This window comes from Periophthalmus magnuspinnatus, chromosome 24, assembly GCF_009829125.3.
Source record: "Periophthalmus magnuspinnatus isolate fPerMag1 chromosome 24, fPerMag1.2.pri, whole genome shotgun sequence".
Taxonomy (NCBI): domain Eukaryota; kingdom Metazoa; phylum Chordata; class Actinopteri; order Gobiiformes; family Gobiidae; genus Periophthalmus; species Periophthalmus magnuspinnatus.
This window is the reverse complement of record NC_047149.1, coordinates 10159783-10180024: the sequence shown is the minus strand read 5'-3', so window position 1 is coordinate 10180024 and position 20242 is coordinate 10159783. Positions and strand designations below refer to the sequence as shown.

Sequence of the window (20242 nt, the reverse complement as noted above, 5' to 3'; positions counted from 1 at the left end):
TCAGAACTCATGCTACTTTAACTGTTACTATTACTACTGCAAATATAGCAGAGTTCAAAGTATTATGCAACTACTAGTGTTCTACTTGAAATGCTGATAAGACCTACAAATTATTAGGAGAAAAATATCTTTTGTGTACACATGTGCCACTACAAGTTGTGCAAGGAGATAGTAACTTGCCACAATTATACTTCAAAGTAACAGTTGTAATAATGGCAATACTTGCGAGAGATAGTAGCAGTAATTATAACAGTAATAAAAGCAGCATAAATCAAAGAAAATGCTACTTAAAGCAGACCTATAATGTAAAACAGACTTTTCAGAGCTTTTAACCATGTTATAGTTATTTCCCTTCACCATTTACTCACCTGAAGTTGTAACTGGAGTGATTTGTGCATGTTTGAGCAATCCTTAATCGCTTATTTTCAAGATGCCATATTGCCGATCAATCCCTCTTTTCACCACCAGCAACATACGCCCACTGCTCTGCACTTACTAGGTTCTCCAATTTCATTTTCTTAATCGATGATATGTGTAGGTTTCGGCAGCTCTGCATAGTCATTTTGGTACAAATGAAAACAATTCTGCTGCTCGCTAGTGTGATCTGCAGCTATCCATCGGAGGTGCCAACTCTTTGCTGTGATGACGTTTACGGTGATGCCAGCTCCCATTGGGCACTACAGTTTTCTAACATGGATGTCAGCAGATTTAAAAAAAAATTATTATTAAGTCATTCAGATTAATATTGCAATTTAAAATGTGCAAATTATAACAAAATTATTCACTGGTGTCATAGATTATAATTATACAGAAGACAAAAGCACAACAAGTCTTGTTTAATAGAATACAATACATCACTGCATCTTGAAAACATAGGGACACAAATGTATTCATCCAGGAAGTCCATCAATATGTCAGACATGCACTTTGAATAGACAAACCACACGCACAAAACAGCAAACATAATGGATACAGCAGAGACAGGCTGTGAGCAAATTGTGTCAAAAATCTTCAGTGTATTCTGAATCAGGTTTGTCTGAATAAAAGGTTGCGAGGCCACACACTGGAATAAATACAAATCTCCTTTTTGCTGAATAAATAAAAAACAAAAGTGAATAAAATACAAAAAATCTGTCTTGTCCTGAGTAAAAGTTCTGCTAATATTTAGATTTTAAGAAAGTACTGCTGCTATACTGTTCCTTCAAGAGATAGAATAGACTCAATACTGATTCCAATACCATGATGATGACAAAAAACACTCTTTCTTTAGACAATAGAATGTCATTTCCAACATTAAATAATGGTACTTTATTCAATATTACCATTGTTCTGATCTAGCACAAGATCATTTTAAAGCTATTCAGGAAAGGTTCATTCCTGTCCTGTGACTATGACTTTTTAGTATCGATACTAGTAATACTTTTGACAACCCTAGTGCTCACTGCCATTTGTATTTCTTTTACAACGATTACTACTACTCCTATTATTACTAAAGCTACTGTTGCTACTTCCGCTACTACTTCTGATTCTGCTGAATTGTGTGAAAGTTTGAGTTGAAATATATATTTAAAAAAAATCTTAAGCTCCAACTACTCCACCGGATAATAGCTTCATTAGCAGCAGACAATGGTTAAGACGCCCTGCCCAGCACACTCCTAAATGCCGCCTTTATTTATAGCCTCCATAGCCCCAGCCCTGAGAGGCAGTAACCCTTCAGGAAGTTCGCCTCGACCTGGCAGTTCTACACCACTCCCCTGGCACACTGCCCCCTTCTTCTGCCCCAGCATTACTTTGTTCCCTCTCTTCACAGTGGGGCATTTTACAGACTGCAGTGGGCGAGCGACTGGCCTGCTGGGGAAGGAGAGAGAGAGAGTGCTCGGAAACAGTGTGTGAACTCAAGTGTGCAGACAAACTCACTGCATGGGACAATCTCATGTGACTGCTTCACTTATGTCCTGCTTGCTTTTCTGAGTAGAAGACAAGTGGCTGGGAAGATGGCCAAGCACACTAGACTAAATACTAGGAACAGACTGTAATGGGAACTGCTACCAAGAAGAGATGCTACAATAATAATTCATTAGTCAAACAATCAGATTAACCAACAATCAGAAGTAGATTTACAAGTCCATGCATTGATTCATTTCATACATGGTTGCCCTAGGGTAGGCTCATGGAAGTGAGGCTGTTAATGTGTGCCACTGGCTCCACCCTCCACCACTAGATAACAGATTTGGAGATGCAGTACAGTGGTGATTTATTAGATTAAAAGGTGGACAATGCAGCTTTTCAGATGGAGGTTCTGCCATATGCCTGCTGAATTACAGGTTAGATCTGTGGAGAGGGGTCCCTGCTCTCCACAGATCTAACATTACATGGAAGCAAGAAAGATTATATAATGCAATACTATGGAATATTCCGGGCAATGCAATACCATATCCTTGGATACAAATAGGAGGTATGCCCTTCACCAGAAAAATGATGGTGTACATTTAAAAACAAATTGCATGTCAAAATATAATGTTATTTGAGCTGTATTTGGACTAAATTATATGCTAACCTATAGTGTTGAACTCCAAACACCTGTATCTTGCCACTGGTCCCAGTTTATCCCTGGAGCCTGGGGCAGAGTCAAGTCCGCAGACATGGTCTGCAGGCTAATTCCCCGTGACCTTGTGCCCTCTGACCTCTAGTGCAGACAGGCATGCAGTAAACACAGGGATCAACATCTTAGTGCAGGGCAGGCCCAGCGGACAGGAGCTCGGAGGCAGCTGTAGGCTCAGTACTGTGCTGTTATAGCTGAGAGCACAGCCTCACAATGGACAAGCCAAAGTGTTTGATCCAGGAGCTGCAGCACAGAGTCAACATTCAGTCCTCTGTCACCAGTACAGGATCACTCATGCAATATTTGCTCATATGGCATTACAATTTAGATAACAGTAGAGCAAGTTTGTAGCTAACATTAGATTTTGAGCTCAATTATCCCAATAATAGGGCTACAATAATTCATTGGAATAATCATGACTAAGTGACTACTAAAATAATCATTGACTATTTTATGAATTGTTAATCATTATCTGGAGTATAGAGACTCACAAAATTTGTGATTATAAAGGAGAGTTATGCTTTTTTTTTTTTTTTAAGCTTCATACCATGTTATAACATTGTTCCCTGAAAAGGTTTTAGATGTCATCCATGCATGTTGCAGTCATTTAGTGATCTCTCCCAGGCCCTACTTGAACTGTAAGAATATGTCCAATGCTGAGCCAACAAGCCTTAATGCTCCCACAAGGCAATTCTCCATACAAATACAAAAACATGATACAAGACTGTACACCACAACCTGACAAACCTGATTCAATGTGCAGTAGTTTCATTAGCTGGATGCAAACTGATTGTGATGTGATAGTGCTCATCAAAAACAAAAGTGAAACTTATACATGTTAACATGTAATTTTTTGGCAAATATAGCATTTTCAAAATAATAAAGGGTAACATGATGATCTAAATGTGTTATGTGCTATTAGCTAATACAACATACACTAAAAAACTTTTTTTTTTTTTGTTTTGTTTATGAATATACACTTTATTTGTAATTATGCTGTCTGATTTCATGATCACGTTTGAGCGGGCTGGAAAGGCAACAGAGGACATGGGGACCAGACTGATATCAATTAGTATATTTGTATAAAAATACAGAGATATCATTCTGGATATGCCAGGCAAGCAGTCATATTTCACGTTCTTCACTCAGTTTATTACTACTGATCGATGTGTTTAAAATGTGCACTGTGACTGAATCTGGATTTTAAACCATAATTTGCAAATATCTGTCAGAAAAATCTAAATTTCATTTTCTCCAATATCATGCAGTTCTAGTTGTAGCTGTGCTTAGTGCAACTGATGTTTGTTAAAAGTAGACATTAGACAGTAACATTTAAACCATCTCTGTTCAGCATAAAAACAATCAGATGAAGCACTATTTTCATACCTTCTACCTCTCAGCTGAAATAATGCAGTGTCAGACATACTAGCTAGTACTAGCCACTGTCACAACTGAATAACTTCACAGCTGATGGAGCACTAAACAGCAGCAGTGAATACTCAACCATGGGCCAAAGCCACTTTTCGCTCAGTGCACTCAGAAATTGTAAAAAAAACAAAAACATTGTTCCTTGAATAAATGACAGTAATTCCATGTAATGATCAACAGGCAGATAAACCCTGCATATCACAGCTATGAAAGCCCAGACAAGACAAAAACAACTTCTAAAATGACTCTCTATATGTGAAAAATTTGCCATCTTTCTATATTTGAGGCCATTGTTTGAAGATGATTGTTGTGTCAGGAAGAGAACAGAGCGTGCGCAGCGGAGATATAGCTGCACATTCTGGGAAAATGCCTCTCTCTGTCCCAAGTGAATTATGGGAAAATTCCACAGTAGTGTGCACACATGACAACAACACCAAATAAGAATACAAGTATGACAGGGTATGTGCATGGACGTTAGAGAGGTTACAATGTAAAAACTTATATAATCATAGTCATAAGATTATTATTCTAAAAACAACATCAGCTAAACAAATAGAAGCAAACAAAATGTAACCACACATGCTGGACCTTTTGTGTCTTTTGATAACTATTTAAGATTGTCTATTACTCTTTTGGAGTGAAGCATAGGTTACATTAAAATTGTATTCATAATTAATAATGACATTTCTATCTTACACCACACTATACACGCACAATAGGAGGCTTTTTTCAGGGTGGATGGGAACTTTATTTGAGAAGCTCACCAGAGAGGAGGGCAGAGCAGAGATCCAGCTCTTGCTCCAGTGGCAGAAGGCTCCAGCCTTGGTATTCCTTATATTAGGATTCTCTTGGACTGCTTAGACTTGTTGTGCCTGTTGTAATGCATGCAGTATGCACAATGCCTTTAGCTGTATTTTTGTCCTAATGTAATAAGTCCACACTGTTGTTACTATAGAGATTTTCCTGAAGTGCAAAGAAAACAAACCTACATATGTTATTCTGTTGTTCCTGGTTCTTGGAAAAGCTTGAGTGTTTAGTAACAAATGCCAGCCCTGTGCATCATAGCTCCCTGTAATGCAAACATTGGCTGCTGTTTCTGCTCCAGGCTCCAAATCACTATACATCACATCTGCTCCTTATTTGACTACACCATCACTGTAAGCTATATTTTTAAGCATATTGTATGGTGTTAAATGTAATGTTCCTGGCAGGAGCTCAAACCATAGCAAACAGTGCCATAAGTTAAGAAGATGTAATGCACAGTTAATATAATGCAACTAAAACTAATATTACTATTACTACTTTTAATCATAGACTGTATAAAGAAGTGGACTAAGGGAGTGTGAAGTCACCCATAGCGGTCGACTCCAGTCAAACGAAGCTCATCAAGGTTAACAGTAGGAATTTCGACCATAAGTATAATAGCAACCAAAGAGCCAATCCGGAGCCAGGCTGTTCAAGGTAACATCCCTTCCCGACCACACAGCTGATTTAACAGGAAGCGGGCGCTTAGCAGTGCTGTTAATCAAACTTATTGCCAATGCTAGTGGGAGCGACCTCAGGGAAAGATAACAAGTAAAAGGTAACAAGTAAACAGAAAATGGTTCAGCATCTGACATGGCGGGTAGCACCTTCGCATCACTATACAAAGGCCCCTAGGTTTGATTCCTGGATGGATTGGACCCTTTCTGTGAGTTTGTATATTCTCTTTGCGAAGGTTTCCTCCAGGTACAACTATTTCCCCATCAACATAAATCATCCACAATAGACAAAATCTACAGTGATCCTCCAAACCAAGCCTAGCTCAAGATTTGAAGATGGGTCTCGAGTTATGGCAACAGCCCACCTACAGGTTGCCCCAGAGACACCGCAAATCACTGAAGAATATAAATGAAACATAGCCATAGTAACAATCAAAACAAAATGTTATATCTTTTTAATGTAAAATGTCCTCCAAATATTATATGTAAACAAGAAGATGAAACCCAATGAATCCAATAAACCGCACAAACATATAGGAGAAAGTGCCCTCATAGTCATAGGTTCCAGTGGAAAGTCCAGCCACACAACAGTCAGCACAATGGCGGAGGTGCATAGTGGAATGGGAAAACTTTGCATGGGGGAAAATCTAACAATTCAATCACCCCCAGATTTTGTGGTGCACTTGATTCTTTTCCATGGGGTTTAGCCTGGTTCCATACATTATACTTATTACAGATAAAAGAGCAAGTTGTTCAAATAATGCTCTTAATGTTAAATGATCAGTCTAGGCACACCTCATTTATTAATGTATTAGTAAATCTTTAAACAACCTCCAGAGAATATACAGGCTACAACTGAGGTGATGCCAACCTTTGCCCTCTAAACCTGAAGTGGAAATAACAGATTAGGTGGCCTACATTGCACATGGACAGGCACTGCAAGGATCAAGGGCTGCCATCAATGTCTGAATCAGCGTCAACAAAACCAAGCTAATCAGATAACATTATATATATATAAACAAAAATAAAAAGGCAGGTTTGAATAGTGTGCAACAAGACCTTAAGTTCCAACCTCAAAATTATTAGGCTATATACTTTTAATAAGTTGAATAGGCTACTGTAAACATTGTTATTGATACACTAGTATTTGGGTATTATTGAAGGGGGTAACAATATTGTAAATGACATATTCATTACAGCAATAATAATCCTGCCATTTGTGCACAACGCGTTCATTCACATGAGGTCAGAGGAGCAACACGGATCACGCGTGTATAGTGATGTTTCTACAGTAGACAGTGCAGCTGGTTCACAGAGAGATCCCTTCACTCACCTGCGTTATAAAAGCGGTCCAACACTGTGGTCTCCCCAAAGTCCAGTTTCCCAAAGTTAACCGTGTCCAGTTTGCTGCCCACCGCATCACACGCGTCCTTCAGGCACTGGAGCGCCAGAATCTCGGCACTGTTCTGTAGGTTGGCATCACTATTCATTACATAGGCCACCGTGACCGGCCTTTTCGTTGACTTCCCCGTGGTCAACAAACCCCCAGATTCCAGTGAGCATAGCCCCAGAGTGGGACTTATCCCTCCGCTGTTCGCTGAAGGGTCCTGCCAGAAACTTCCCGCTGCGGGGACAGAAGAGCCACCAGCCTCCACATGAGTGCCGCTGCTCGCGCTCTCACCTGTGCGGTCTTTGCTGGGACCCGTCCCAAAGCAGGGCACCATCAGAGATATTCCGTCTTGATCTAGGCTCATGTTCGCTACGTTAAGTTAAACTACCTCTGATGGATGTCTTTTCCAGCTTTGCGCCATGGAGAGTCGGCGTTACGCACGGCAGTTTCCCATGCAACCCACACGCAAACACGACGTGCAGCGTCCTTCGGGTTTAACCCAGGTAAATGCACGAGTAAGGGTTTCCCTGCAGCCCTGCATCATGATGCATGCTTCCTGTCGAGTACAAGCATAGGGTGAATCCAAATAACAAGCGGATATTCAAAGTAGATCGGTCCAAATCAAGAATGTGTTTGATACAAGCAAAAACACACGGTAGAGACTGGTGCTAGGTCCGCGCATTCCTTCTCAGATCTAGCAAACAAATCCACATAGTTCCCAAAGTTGTGCAAGAGCGGCAGCGTCACGTCAGCTTCAGAGCAAAGCAGCGACGCCCACAGGAGCCAGAAATGTCACGGAGCGTCGTGAATTCCCATCCGCCTCGGCACCACTGTGGTAGGCCTATAGAGAAAGTACAGCTTTCATGTGCACAAGTCTGACAGACCCAGCCCTGTTTCCTCTGCGTTATCTTCCCGTCCAGACTCACGCACCGAGAGGGAGGGGCCATAACAACAACAGAGGGAGTGTAGTGTAAGTGGGCGGAGCTATCATGACCACATTTGGTGCCTCTCGAAAAAGGAGTCGTGCAAGGAGCATTTGACAACAAAATGTCAAAGCAGGTGATGTCATTTCTTCATACAATATCTTACGATCCAAATGAAAACACTAGACAAGTACACTTCTGCTCTTGGATAACTCTAATTACTCTCTCTAATTAACTAATTAATACTCATGGATTCTTTCAGCAATATTTGGGCTCTTTCTTCTCTTCATCTTTCTGTCATGTAAGTGGTTTTGCTACATTATAGCATGGATGTTTAAGTGGGCCTGCAGTGCATGCCATAATCGTAGGCTATCTTTCATTTCTAATGAAGTGTAAAAATCTTTCAAGTACTCACACAACCGCCTCAGAATAACATTCCTCTTTGTCTACCAAGGGTGCCCTCTTGTGGTTAAGATTTGTCAGTACAGTGCATAATCAGTCCAAACGTGAAAGAGGTCGTTTAACGCAAATTTTCCAATAAGTTGAAGACTTGAATCGTACTAAATCTAAAAGTTAAAGTATAGAAGTATCTCTTTAAAACGGTAGGCCGGGATAAATAATGTTGAACAGTAATTTCCAGTTGAAGAACTGAAGACTTGAAATGTGTCAAATTTTTGGCAGTTTGACACATTTCAGTTCTTTCTGTAAACGCTGTTGGAACTATCAACAACAAATTAATGAGCTACAAGCAAGAATATTTGTTTTAGAATCTGAAAAAGGACTTCACTGAACGCTCCCTTTGACCTCCAGTGGTAAGCAACTCCGTTACTTTCAGAGAAGAGAGTGAAAAAACTGCTACTTTCTCCTTAAACCTGAGTGATACAGTGTATTTTCCAAAACTTTGTAAAAACAAGAAGCCAACGCCAACGCAAGTGATAAAATACAATGCTAATATAGTTACAACACCCAAAATACAGCTTACAAAGAGATTATATATTTGTGTTGTGGAATTTATGGCATTTTTAATGCCCTGAACCTTGTCATTGAAGAACACTGCAAACTCATTGCACTTAGATGTGGAAATTAGTTCTAAAGGCAGTGGAGCTGGGGGGTTTGTTAATCTGTTTACCATTGCAAAGAGGACATGAGAGTTGTTACTACAACTTCCAATAATGTCAGAAAAATACCTTTGCCTTGTTCTACATAAACTGTGGTTGTATATGTACATCTTTTCTCTGTAAATCTCATAATGAACCTGGAGCTTTGACTTGCGCCATTCCCGCTCGGCCCTCCGGCACTCCCTTTTCTGTGCCCTGACCGCGTCATCATTCCTCCATGGCACTTTCTGCTTATCTTTAACCATTTTAACTTTCATTGGGGCAATGGTGTCCAGAACATTCAAAACACTCGAAGTTACAGAGTTCAACAAATCATCAAAATTAGAACATGAGGCATTTTCAAAGTGTATCATTTCCATGAACAGTGCACCTGTGTTATCATTTATGTGTCTCCTTCGAACAACTGCAGGACCAGCAGCAGACACAGAAATGATCAGACAGAGCAACATCCACCACTCTGACATTTGAAATATTTACTCCTTTTGTAATGAGCAGGTCCAGAGTGTGTCCTCTGTTGTGGGTGGGCTCTCTGACGTGCTGAGTTAGACCAAAGGTTTCAAGGACAGAACTGAGCTCTTTAGCATTTCTGTCAAACACATTATCCACATGTACATTAAAATCACCTGTAATGACTAAACCATCAACAGCATATACTAGTAGTCTAATATAGTTACAACACCCAAAATACAGCTTACAAAGAGATTTTTACCACAGTCCCATATTAATGTTGATGTTAACATACAAACAGAAAATGGATTTTTGTCACAAAACAAGAGCAATGAAGTTGGCATAAGAATGCAGGCAGACAGGCGGTCTGTGCCAAACGTCAAGGTCAGAGATACGCTGCTGTTAGGAGCCACAGAGAAATGCAAACTTGCTTCTATCCCAGTTACACTGTTTCTGAGATTACAAAAACTTCTGCCAATACCATACCAAGGAGTTAAACAGCTGATTGGTGCAGTAGACACCAGACTGGAACAGACTGAATTCTTGAAAAGGGATTTGATTAAATTATTCGAGGAGCTTGATAAAGTGAGTTTAAGATATTCATCAGTGGACCTCTTTGTAGCATAAACAGAAGGAAGATAAACAAATTTACCCAGCTGTTTCAGCTGTTCAACGCATGTGTGGCCAGAGGATTGCACTACATTGATATCTATTCCGGAAAATGAGAGGACCTGTTCAAGGGAAATGGCCCACACATGAGCAGAGGTGGAGTGAGAGTGCTGACGGATAACGTCCTCCACACTCTGAGGCACCAGCCTGGACAGGGTCCTGGGCAGCCAGTGAGAGAAAAGAGGAATGAGAGAAGCATCCCTGCTGTGCCAATCAGAGCCAATGTGTCAGCACCACCAGCAGCACCGCAACTACCACAACCACCTCCCCCAGCAAAGGAGTCACCATCAGCAGCAAAATCATCTCCCCCAGTGACGGAGTCATCACCAGCACCAGAACCATCTCTGCCAGCGAGGGATTCAGCAGAACCACCGCCTCCCCCGGAGAACAAATCAGCAGCACCACCATCTTCCCAAGTGAAGGATTAATCTCCAGCATCACCCCCAGGGCCCTTGTCACAGGTCTTGAACCTGTCTGTGACAGGCCCAACAGAGATTTCAGTCCCAGCAGCACCCCCATCACCGCCCCTGCCCACAGACCAGCCCTGGGTCCCCTTTGCTACATCTACTCTCTCTTGGGACTCTTCATTCACCTTTTCCTCCCCACCTTGAAACATGGCCCTTCCCAGCTATCTAGAAAACCTCATCAGATCAGGAATTAAGATGGCTCCCCTCCCATCCAATATAGCGCAATCAAGAGTTCTGGCATCAACTATGTTGAACTCGTCTCCATAACCACCTATCCCCCCTTGTTCTTCACCCAAAACCCCACCCCTGCTCCGCCTTCTTGGCCCTCACCTGGTCCCTCACCCATGCTCCTCCTGCTCCACCTCCTCGTTCCTCACCTGGTCCCTCAGTTAGACTGTCTAATCAGAGAAATTTAGTTCACATCCCTTGTAAGATAATATCCAGTCCTGCTGAAGCTCGCTATGCTCAGTGTTAGATCTTTATGTAACAAGTCATGTATATTTACTGATTTTATCTCTTCTTTTAATCTTGACTTTATGTTTTTAACTGAAACATGACTAAACAAAAACACAGGTAATGCAATTCTAGTGGAATCAACACCACCCAACTTCAAATTTGAATCTGAATTATTATTTTTTTGAACGAGCAAACAAAAAGGGTGGAGGTCTGTGTGTGCATTTTTTAGTCTGAACACAGATGCAGGCAAAGTCTCTGTCCATCATGGGATCCTCTTACAGAGACTGGAGGGTTGGGTGAGCATCTCTGGTAGGGCACTGACCTGGTTGAAGTCCTATCTAGAAAACAGGGAGTACCTTGTTGAAAATGTAAAATGTGTCTCAGATAAAATGTCCCTGACCTGTTGGGTGCCCCAAGGGTGAATCCTGGGACCCCTGTTGTTCAATCTCTATATGCTGCTGTTAGGCCAGTTAATATGCAGCAATAATGTGTCCTACCACAACTATGCAGATGACACTCAGATCTATGTCTCACTGGCAGCAGGTGAATATGAACCAGTGGATTCACTCTGCCACTGCATCCAACAGATCAGTGTGTGGATGAAAAACAACTTTCTCCAGCTAAACTCAGACAAGACTGAAGTTATCATCTTTGGCCCACAGAAACATAGAGAAAGAGATAGCAGTCACCTCCAGTCTCTTTTTCTAAAACCTTCAAATCAGGCTAGAAATCTAGGGGTAATAATGGACTCAGACTTGAACTTTAATAGCCACATCAAATCAGTAAGATCTGCAGCTTTGTACCATCTAAAAAACATTGCAAAAATCAAAGATTAACTGTCAACAACCAGACTTAGAGAGACTTATCCATGCATTTGTCTCAAGTAGGTTAGATTACTGTAACAGCCTGCTCACTGGCCTCTCCAAATGAGCCTTAAGACAGCAGCAGTACATCCAGAACGCTGTTGCTTAGGTCCTGACTTGAACCAGGAAGTACGAGCACATGCGTCCTGCACTCAGGTTTCTGCACTGGGTCTTGTGGCTCAGAGAATACAGTTTAAAGGACCTCTGCTTGTGAACAAGTCTCTCCATGGACCAACACCAAAGTACATCTCTGACATGTTAGTGCCACATGAACCATCTCACACTCTGACGACTTCAGGAACAGGCCTCCTGCTGGTGCCCAGAGTCAGGACTAAATATGGGGAATCAGCATTTCAGTTTTATGCAGCTAAAACCTGGAACAATCTTCCTGAAGATGTGAGACAGGCCTCTACTTTGACAATGTTTAAATCCAGGCTCAAAACAGTTCTATTTAGCTGTGCATATAAGATAAGATATGCCTTTATTAGTCCCACAGTGGGGAAATTCCAGTATTGCATCGCACAGTTAAAGAACAGAAGGAAAATGGTACATGCAATAAAACAAGATAATAGATAAATAGCTTAAAATACTTAAAAAATAGACTTAAAAATAAACTAAAAATAGACTCTAATATAACATCTCCGTAAAGTGACTTGAGTTTTGCACATAGGTGTGGTTGAATGACACATGTTCAGTGTTAACATATGTCTGAAAGGTTTTTATTCTGCACTTTTCTCCTGTAATGTTAACCTCCTGAGACCTGAGCTCTTGCAGGACTTTATTTGCAAAAACTATTAAGTGCTTGAATGCATACATTTTGTGTAAAAAACAAAATGAGAAACAATTGTGCCTCGAGGAACAATGCGTCTCATTTGTGCTGCTGACAGGTGCAGGAAGACATATGCCTTTAAATACAAAAAAAAAAATAAAAAAATAAAAAAATAAATAAATACAATAAAAAAATAATAAAATAAAAACAAAAAAATAAATACATAAGAAAAAAATAAATAAAATAAAAATAAAATAAAAATAAATAAATATTCTAAAAGAAATATAAAGAAATATTCAAAATTGAACATGTTCTTGTTGCTGTTCTTTGCACTGTGGCCTAAACAACACAAAATGTGTTGTCCATAGATGAGGACACCAGATCTCAGGAGGTTAAATGTATGACGATTATTTGTGATCATTTATGCTTTGATTTGTTGTATTGTGATTTTAACGTCTTTCTTATTCTGTAAAGCACTTTGAATTACCTTGTGTACGAATTGTGCTATACAAATAAACTTGCCTTGCCTTTCCAGAGAGGCGCATAACAAGAGCAAATAGCAGCTGCACTCAAGATGATCCATAGTTAATAGTACAACATTGTGGAAAAAGATCTTAAAAACACGTTTGTATTTTTGGCACACTTACAAAAAAAGATGTTATATTAATCCCTTATAAACATGTTTTCCTTTCTTCACCACTAGATGTCCTACTGACACCACATATCCACCCTGATAACCCCATGTGTCTCCTGGGTAGTGAACAGCGGGCTGCTGGGTGTAGGTGCTGCATTCTCCCGCAGGGCTGTGAGCTTTCTCCATGCGATACACCGTTGCTCCTCTCATTATTCTGTGGGCCAATCACACATCTCCGTGGCTGTTATTTATACATCAGAAGCACCTTTCTTCTTTTTCTCTCAAATTAAGTGCCCTGACTGCCAGGTGAAATCATTTTAGTAAAGGCAAAGAACAATATAATATGTTTTACAGATACACAAAAAAACAATATGGCATCAATTAGGGATGGTCGGATGTTTCTTTTTCTTTTTCTTTTTTTTAAGGCTGATACATATTCCCAATATTTGTCTTATTGCTGTGGCTGATAATTGATATTTTCCGGTGTCATTTTTATTCAGATATTAAAATGCATAGCGAGGCCAACAAATGTATGTTAAGCCATAGTAATTCACAAATGAATTTTAACTTTTTGTAAAAATAACAACTATTATCTTCCGTTTTAATTTTGAATCATGAATCTGTTTAAAAAGACAAATCTGGCGCACTGAGGACAAACTAGGCACAGACAGAGAGAGACTGGTGCTGAAAAGTACCAGTGCCAAATATCAAATGTCAATATGATAATACAGTTATCTGAAAATTCTCTCATATCACCAAAACCAATATAGCTAATCCTTAACATTGATATTATCTGACTATTCTTTATAATTATTGCACGCCTAATCCCTCTGTTGGTCTATGGAAAAGTCATAATCTATTTTAAAGCTCAAGTGAACACTAAAAACTCACCTCAAATGTAGAGCAATGGTCCCCAGGCGGATCAAGCTCCTGAAATTGCTGGTTCATGGTCAGGAGATGTGGATCCCTGGTTGTAGCAATGCAGTTGCCAATGCCCAGTGCTCAAGGTTGCCCGCGTAGCCTTGAAGGGTGGGTTGATGGAGAACATGTTAACCTAGGGTGATAGTAAAGTATACCTTTCACTACGAAATGGTGGTCGACAGGGTGACTGAATATTCCACATTTTTATTTCTGTAGAGTTTACACTGTATGTACATTGCCTTGCATTTTACTTTGCATCATTCATTCTCTCCTCACTGAATCAGTGACAGTGGCTTGGTCATTTTGCATCTAAAGGCATTTCACAAAACAGTCAGACTTCCAGTAGGTTATATGTAGGCAAACCAGGTGAAGTGTCTTGCCCAAGCACATTATCTGCTATCTTTGGTGAATGTCTCTACTCAACTAGTGAAGCCTCTTTAGGTAATATGCTCAGAAGCCTGTACAGTTAATACATGAATAAATTAATAAATAACATTGCTTTTGTGGCCTTGTAAAATTGACATGGCAAATATGATCATATCACATCTGATCTGAATTTTAATATGGACCATTGGAACATGAAAATTACATAATAATTGACATGTAATCTGAATGACTCTTTTAAAATCACAATTTAACCATTAAACTCTAGGATGGCACATATCTTTAATAAATATATTTTCTTGACGCTGGCGTTAACATTTCCATAGTTCAAAATAAATAAATGTTCAGAGATAGAAGCAAACTGTGGTGAAAGTCATTTGTTTGAGAGACTTAGTGGTTTTAATGGGCAAAAGTTTAAAAATATTTAGGGACTAAATTATGTGTAACATTCAGTATGAGAGCATTAGTTGTTTACAAGAAAAGAATAATAATGATGATAGCGATTTGGGCTCATTAGCCACTTTAGTGTTTTGAGCTCACTAAAAGATGTGGCCAAGCATTTCATTTAAGGGTGATTTAACATATGATTTATTAATTGAATGACAAAAGTCAAAACAATTAGCAGAAGTTTGGGAAGATTATTGTAAGCAAGGTGCTATGAGACAAATGGAAATAGTTTAGAAGAATTCATCTATGTAAAGCAAAGGTGTACAGCTGTCAGGAGCAGTGCGTGTTAAGATATGTCCGGGGGCATTATTCTATTCCCTTGACCACTAATTATTTGTATTAAGACTCAACTAGATTATACCCCTTGACCTTTCCTACATTTGAATGTAGCCTAGCTCAGATAAGAATTATTTCTTTGAGACCAGCCCAGTGTCACCTCTGCTGTTTATGGATCTTTGAGCCACGTTCACAGTAAGGGGCCTCGTTCAGGACAATCTTTGGGTTAGATTTGAGGTTCTGGTTGGTTAACTTCAAACGGATATCCCGCTGATGAAAGGAGAGAGATGATGTTACGGTTTTGCAAGAACCGAAGAACTACCTCAGTTGGTAGTTGATTCTATTATGGGACAGTGCATGGAATGTCAAATTTGAAATGTATTTATTTTAATTGTCCCTGGTATCTAAATGAATACTTACTTCCAGTAAGATCATCATATTCACTTAGAAGTACTCACTGTCTAAGTTTTTCTACTCTGCAAATCTACAAAGAAGTTGGACGCAGATCATTTCAATATAAGGCCTCTTCTGATTGGAATAGAATACTCTTTGTTTGTACCCTTTGGTTTCATACCTCAAAACTCTTTATGTTTTTAGTTTGTCCTTTTTATTATCATTTTGTATATCCCATTACTGTATAATGTGTAGTTTATTTTGTAAATCATGTACTGTAAGCAGGGGTTGGAAGGGGGGCGTGAGGCAGCAAGTTTGTCTGTCTGTATGTATGCATGTATGTAAACTTGTTTTGTAATCTCTCTATTGTATTGTGTGTTGCTGATGTCATGTGTTTTGGACCCCTTGAAAACGAAATGATACATCTCAGTGGGCCTTCCAATGAAATAAAACTTTTTATGGCCTATGTCGTGTTGGGTTTTAGGGTCCGAAACTCGTGCGGATGATAAAATTTAGTCCGCTAGTGAGTTGAACATCATGTTACTGTAACTCCACACAGGAAGGCCCCCATAATCCCACCAATGCCACTCTTTAGTTTTTCATCCACATAATTCTATGTTAAATTAACCTGGCATGCTGTTTTTTTGCTAGATACCCTGTTAACCTAGATGTAGAACTAACACTGTTAACATGCCTGCAAAATACATTCAGTACATAAAAAAAAAAAAAAACATCTTATCTGCCTGTTAAGCAAGGAAGCACCTCCAAATGAATAGCACAATTATAATGAAAGTAAATGGCCCTTGTTAGCGCCTTCAATTGCCTGTGTTGTAATGGTGCATAGTTAACCATCACCACCACTCAGTCCAGTCCACACGCTGCACCCTGCAAATAAAGCCTTTCCATTCTCGCTCTGCCATGGACCATGAAATAGTCCCTTAGCTCTGAAATGGAGAGAATCAGTCACTTGGCGAAACGGCGCGAAGTTCCGTTAGTTCTGCTATACAGGTGGGAGATAGATACTCGCAGGCATGGACTTATTGCAGCCGCCTCCATAGATATCTGCCAAAGCTTACACCAACATTAGCGGGTGGAGAGGAGGGGAGGGGAAAAAAACGACCAAACAAAATTACAGAAATCTGCTAAGTTTGACAAATGGTGAGCGCCGGCTTTGCCACTAGCTATTAGCCTGCAATGATTAATAAGTGAGAAAATAATTGCACTTCATTGAGATTGATGACGCCCCATTTAACCTCCCCACTCATCCATAGTGGCGCTGGCTGGTATGTCCGGGCTCCTCTCCCCGATAATGCTGCAGCTATCCTGGCCTCATTGCCGCCAAGTACGCCCGCGTTTTATAGCTTTGTAATGATCCTACAGGGCATTTAGACCGAGCCTGGAGGTGCTGTGATCATAAGTTCATTGTTAGTAAGTGAAAAACAATGATCTAGCGCTGGGAGGCTGCTGGGAAACTGGCGCTGCTACACCAATATAGAAGCATTTAAGGCACACACTGGGAGGAATTAATGGTACTGGAGCTGCCATTAGCCGCCATGCTAACGAGTTTGTGAGCTGATCTTGCTAGGTGTTGTGTGTCATTTTGCAGTAGTATCTTGTCAAATTTACTACATTTCTGGACAGAAGAATACATGTTGAATGCAAACTGCCTCAAGCCCATATGTGCTAGTGCGCCTATACACTCTCTAAACCAGGGGTTACCAAACTTTTCAGACTGACATCGACTTATGGACCCCCCCACTGCAAACATTATTGCACATAATCATAATAATTTTATTTCAAGTGGCAAACATGTTAAATCGGGTTTAGTATTGTTTATTTGATTGGTGTGTTTTTCTTCACTTTAGTCTTCAAAAATATACTGTTTTCATTTAAGAAATGTAGAGAGAAAAGTGGTGTAATTTTAAAATTATATCTTGAAATCATCTCATAACCCCTAGCTCAGTGCCTCGCAACCCCTACTTTGTGAATCACTGCTCTAGAGTTAACTACCATCTAATCACTAATAAGTCTTTCTAACTTTGCATCTGACACCTGTTTAAAACTACTGGTGCTTATGCTTATTTACTGAAATTAGAAATAAATTAATTTCTCTACAATATTTCATTTTCAACTAAACCAAAACTTATTTTCTGGGACATACAGTGACATGTCAACAAAAAGCTATATCCAGAGTTAAATTTTACTTTAAATTTACATATTGAAATCCCATACCCAATTTGAATATCAATCAAGTACAACAGGTATCACTATTTCTACATCACTAGTGATTTCCTTAAACACTCAGCAGTGGCTACATCTGAATGGGGTTATTCGTCCATTTAAAATGCAAACCAAACACGGCACGATCGGGCTATAGGAGTGCACGCCCTTATCCTCTCAGTCTGCACAGAGACGTGGCCAAGGTTATTAAAGAAGGATGTAGCCGATGCAAGATGGCCGCCGCGCGCTCGTGTCCAGAGGCGCTGTGTGGAGATAAATGGTTGACCCAGCCCGGTGTCAGGTTAGGATTGATGCCACTATCAGCCCCACTGCTTTCCCAATGATTTTCTCAAATCTCTGATAGAGTGTGTTATCTAGTTACTGGCATGAGGGCAACGGCCTGCAGGCACCGAGAAGGTCAATCTACGAGGACAATCTTTGTTGGACTAAATGAGAAAAAAGGGCTCACAAAAAAGAATCAAAAGCAAGCTGCTAGGTCTCGGGGATAAGATAAGCCAAATTACTTCTCTTTAGTAGGATAGCCCTGCGGCCAAACATCAGGGAAAAAAATTAAGTGAGGCAGAGGCTGTGTTCTCCAACTTCAGAGTTGTAAATTTCACCTGGATCTTCTTCCTGGAACTAATGTTGATTTGAAGAGAGCATCTCAAGTTATGGTAAGTGCATCTGTGCTGTTTATGCTCTGCACTCGCTGATAAGTGACTTCGACAAACACATTGCACAGTGGAAAAACTCTTGTAGATAGAAGGGCTGTAGTTGGCTAAAGAAATTCTTGGTTGACTTAAGACATGCCCTGTGCAGCCATTAATCGGGTAAAAGGGGATGGCATTGGCAACATCTTGGCAAAAACAACTGTGTATGAGAAGTACACCATAAACCGTATCTTCAAAAGTAAAAAAGCAGATAAAACTATCCCTAAACTCCCGCTAACTTACTCAATGATTTCTCCCTTCTGCATAGAAATCTTTATAATCTTAAGTTGTAAAGAGTAATAAAAATTGTGGATGGCACCACTGACCAATTAATCAACTAAACTTTTTTACTCAATCAACAAGGGTTAGTATCAGAGTATCGAAAAATCAGATACTAATCGATACTAAAACTAGTATCCAAACTAGATACTTATTTGAGCAGGCATTAATACTAAACATCACACCCAGATGTCTGAGAGATTACACAGATATAAGGTCCCATGGAAATATAAAAGTACTACGATTATTGTTTAAATAAAGAGTGTTTTTTTAATCATCATTGTGGTATCAGAAATAGTATTGAGTATCAAATTTTGTTCTAATCGAGTTTGAAATTTTAGTATCGTTCCAACAATCAACAGCTTAAAATAATAAACAGCAAATACCCCAACTGTAGTGCAAGTGCTTGTCTACAGGTCCATAACTTTCCTACTTTTTCACCAGACTTTGAACTTCTCTCTCAAAAACTGAAGTACAGAGTTTGACTAATAGGTTGTAATTTGCTGTCTGAGGACTAACCTGGATCAATAATTTGGTGTCAATACTGATGGAGAGGCTTGTGTGAAGGGGAAATGATTCCACTGTGGTATGAGAAAAATGGCGGCATGGACATGACCGGGGGCCTCTGGCAGATGTCCACAGATTCAAGTCGATGAGCTAGAAGACAAATAACACAAAGAAAACACATTTGTGAAAAGATCTCCTCCCTGGTGGTGCATACGATCAAAAGTTTACAAATCTATCCCCACTCACTCACAAATGTCCCTTATGGAGACACTTTTCATTTCAATTTTTCACAACAATCCAGTTTTGAAATCCTGTCAGAAATATTGACCAAACTGCTACAAATGATGCGGAAAATTGCAGAAATGTTACAGAGGAAATAATAAATAGCTCCATATGGATTGTCTTTCAAATTTAATAAATACATTATGGAAACAGACAAAAATGGCAGGTTTTCATTATGAACTTGGAATCATGCATGCGACTTACCGCCAATATTAGATCAGCTGTTACAGTAATACAGGCCTTCATGCATATTCGCGGTGACAGCCCCTATAGTGAGATTAATGGGAGATTTTCAGATATAATCACAAATCTGTTATCCACAAAACCACTTGATATACAGTAGCAAATATAATAATAATAATAATTCATCATGAACCTACCCAGGCTTATTTGTTTGGGATCTTATTCAAAATGTATGTACTTCTAATAAAATAAAATTGTAATTATCCTATACCTAATGTGAATATGACAAAATGAATAAAATAGTTTTGAAAATGTATATAACGTGCCAGAATTATTGGCTATTGGATATATGGAATAATATAAAGGGCAAAACAAAAACAATGTACACTACCT

General features: G+C 39.6%; 1 protein-coding gene across 3 annotated transcripts in view; it reads right to left on the bottom strand.

Moving 5' to 3' along the window:
* The window catches only part of map3k5 (mitogen-activated protein kinase kinase kinase 5), a 73918-nt gene extending 54402 nt beyond the window's left edge, over window positions 1-19516 (bottom strand). Inside the window, exon 1 of one of the 3 annotated variants that reach the window (XM_055232280.1) lies at window positions 19397-19516. Coding sequence is in view for 2 of the 3 variants with exons in the window: in XM_033990540.2 (XP_033846431.1) it covers window positions 6845-7265 (421 nt within the window). In the remaining variant the exon portion in view is untranslated. Of the gene's footprint in view, window positions 1-6844; window positions 7824-19396 lie in introns of those variants that run through there. The other 2 variants (XM_033990540.2, XM_055232279.1) reach the window with 2 other exon arrangements.
* Window positions 19517-20242: the final 726 nt, after the last annotated feature.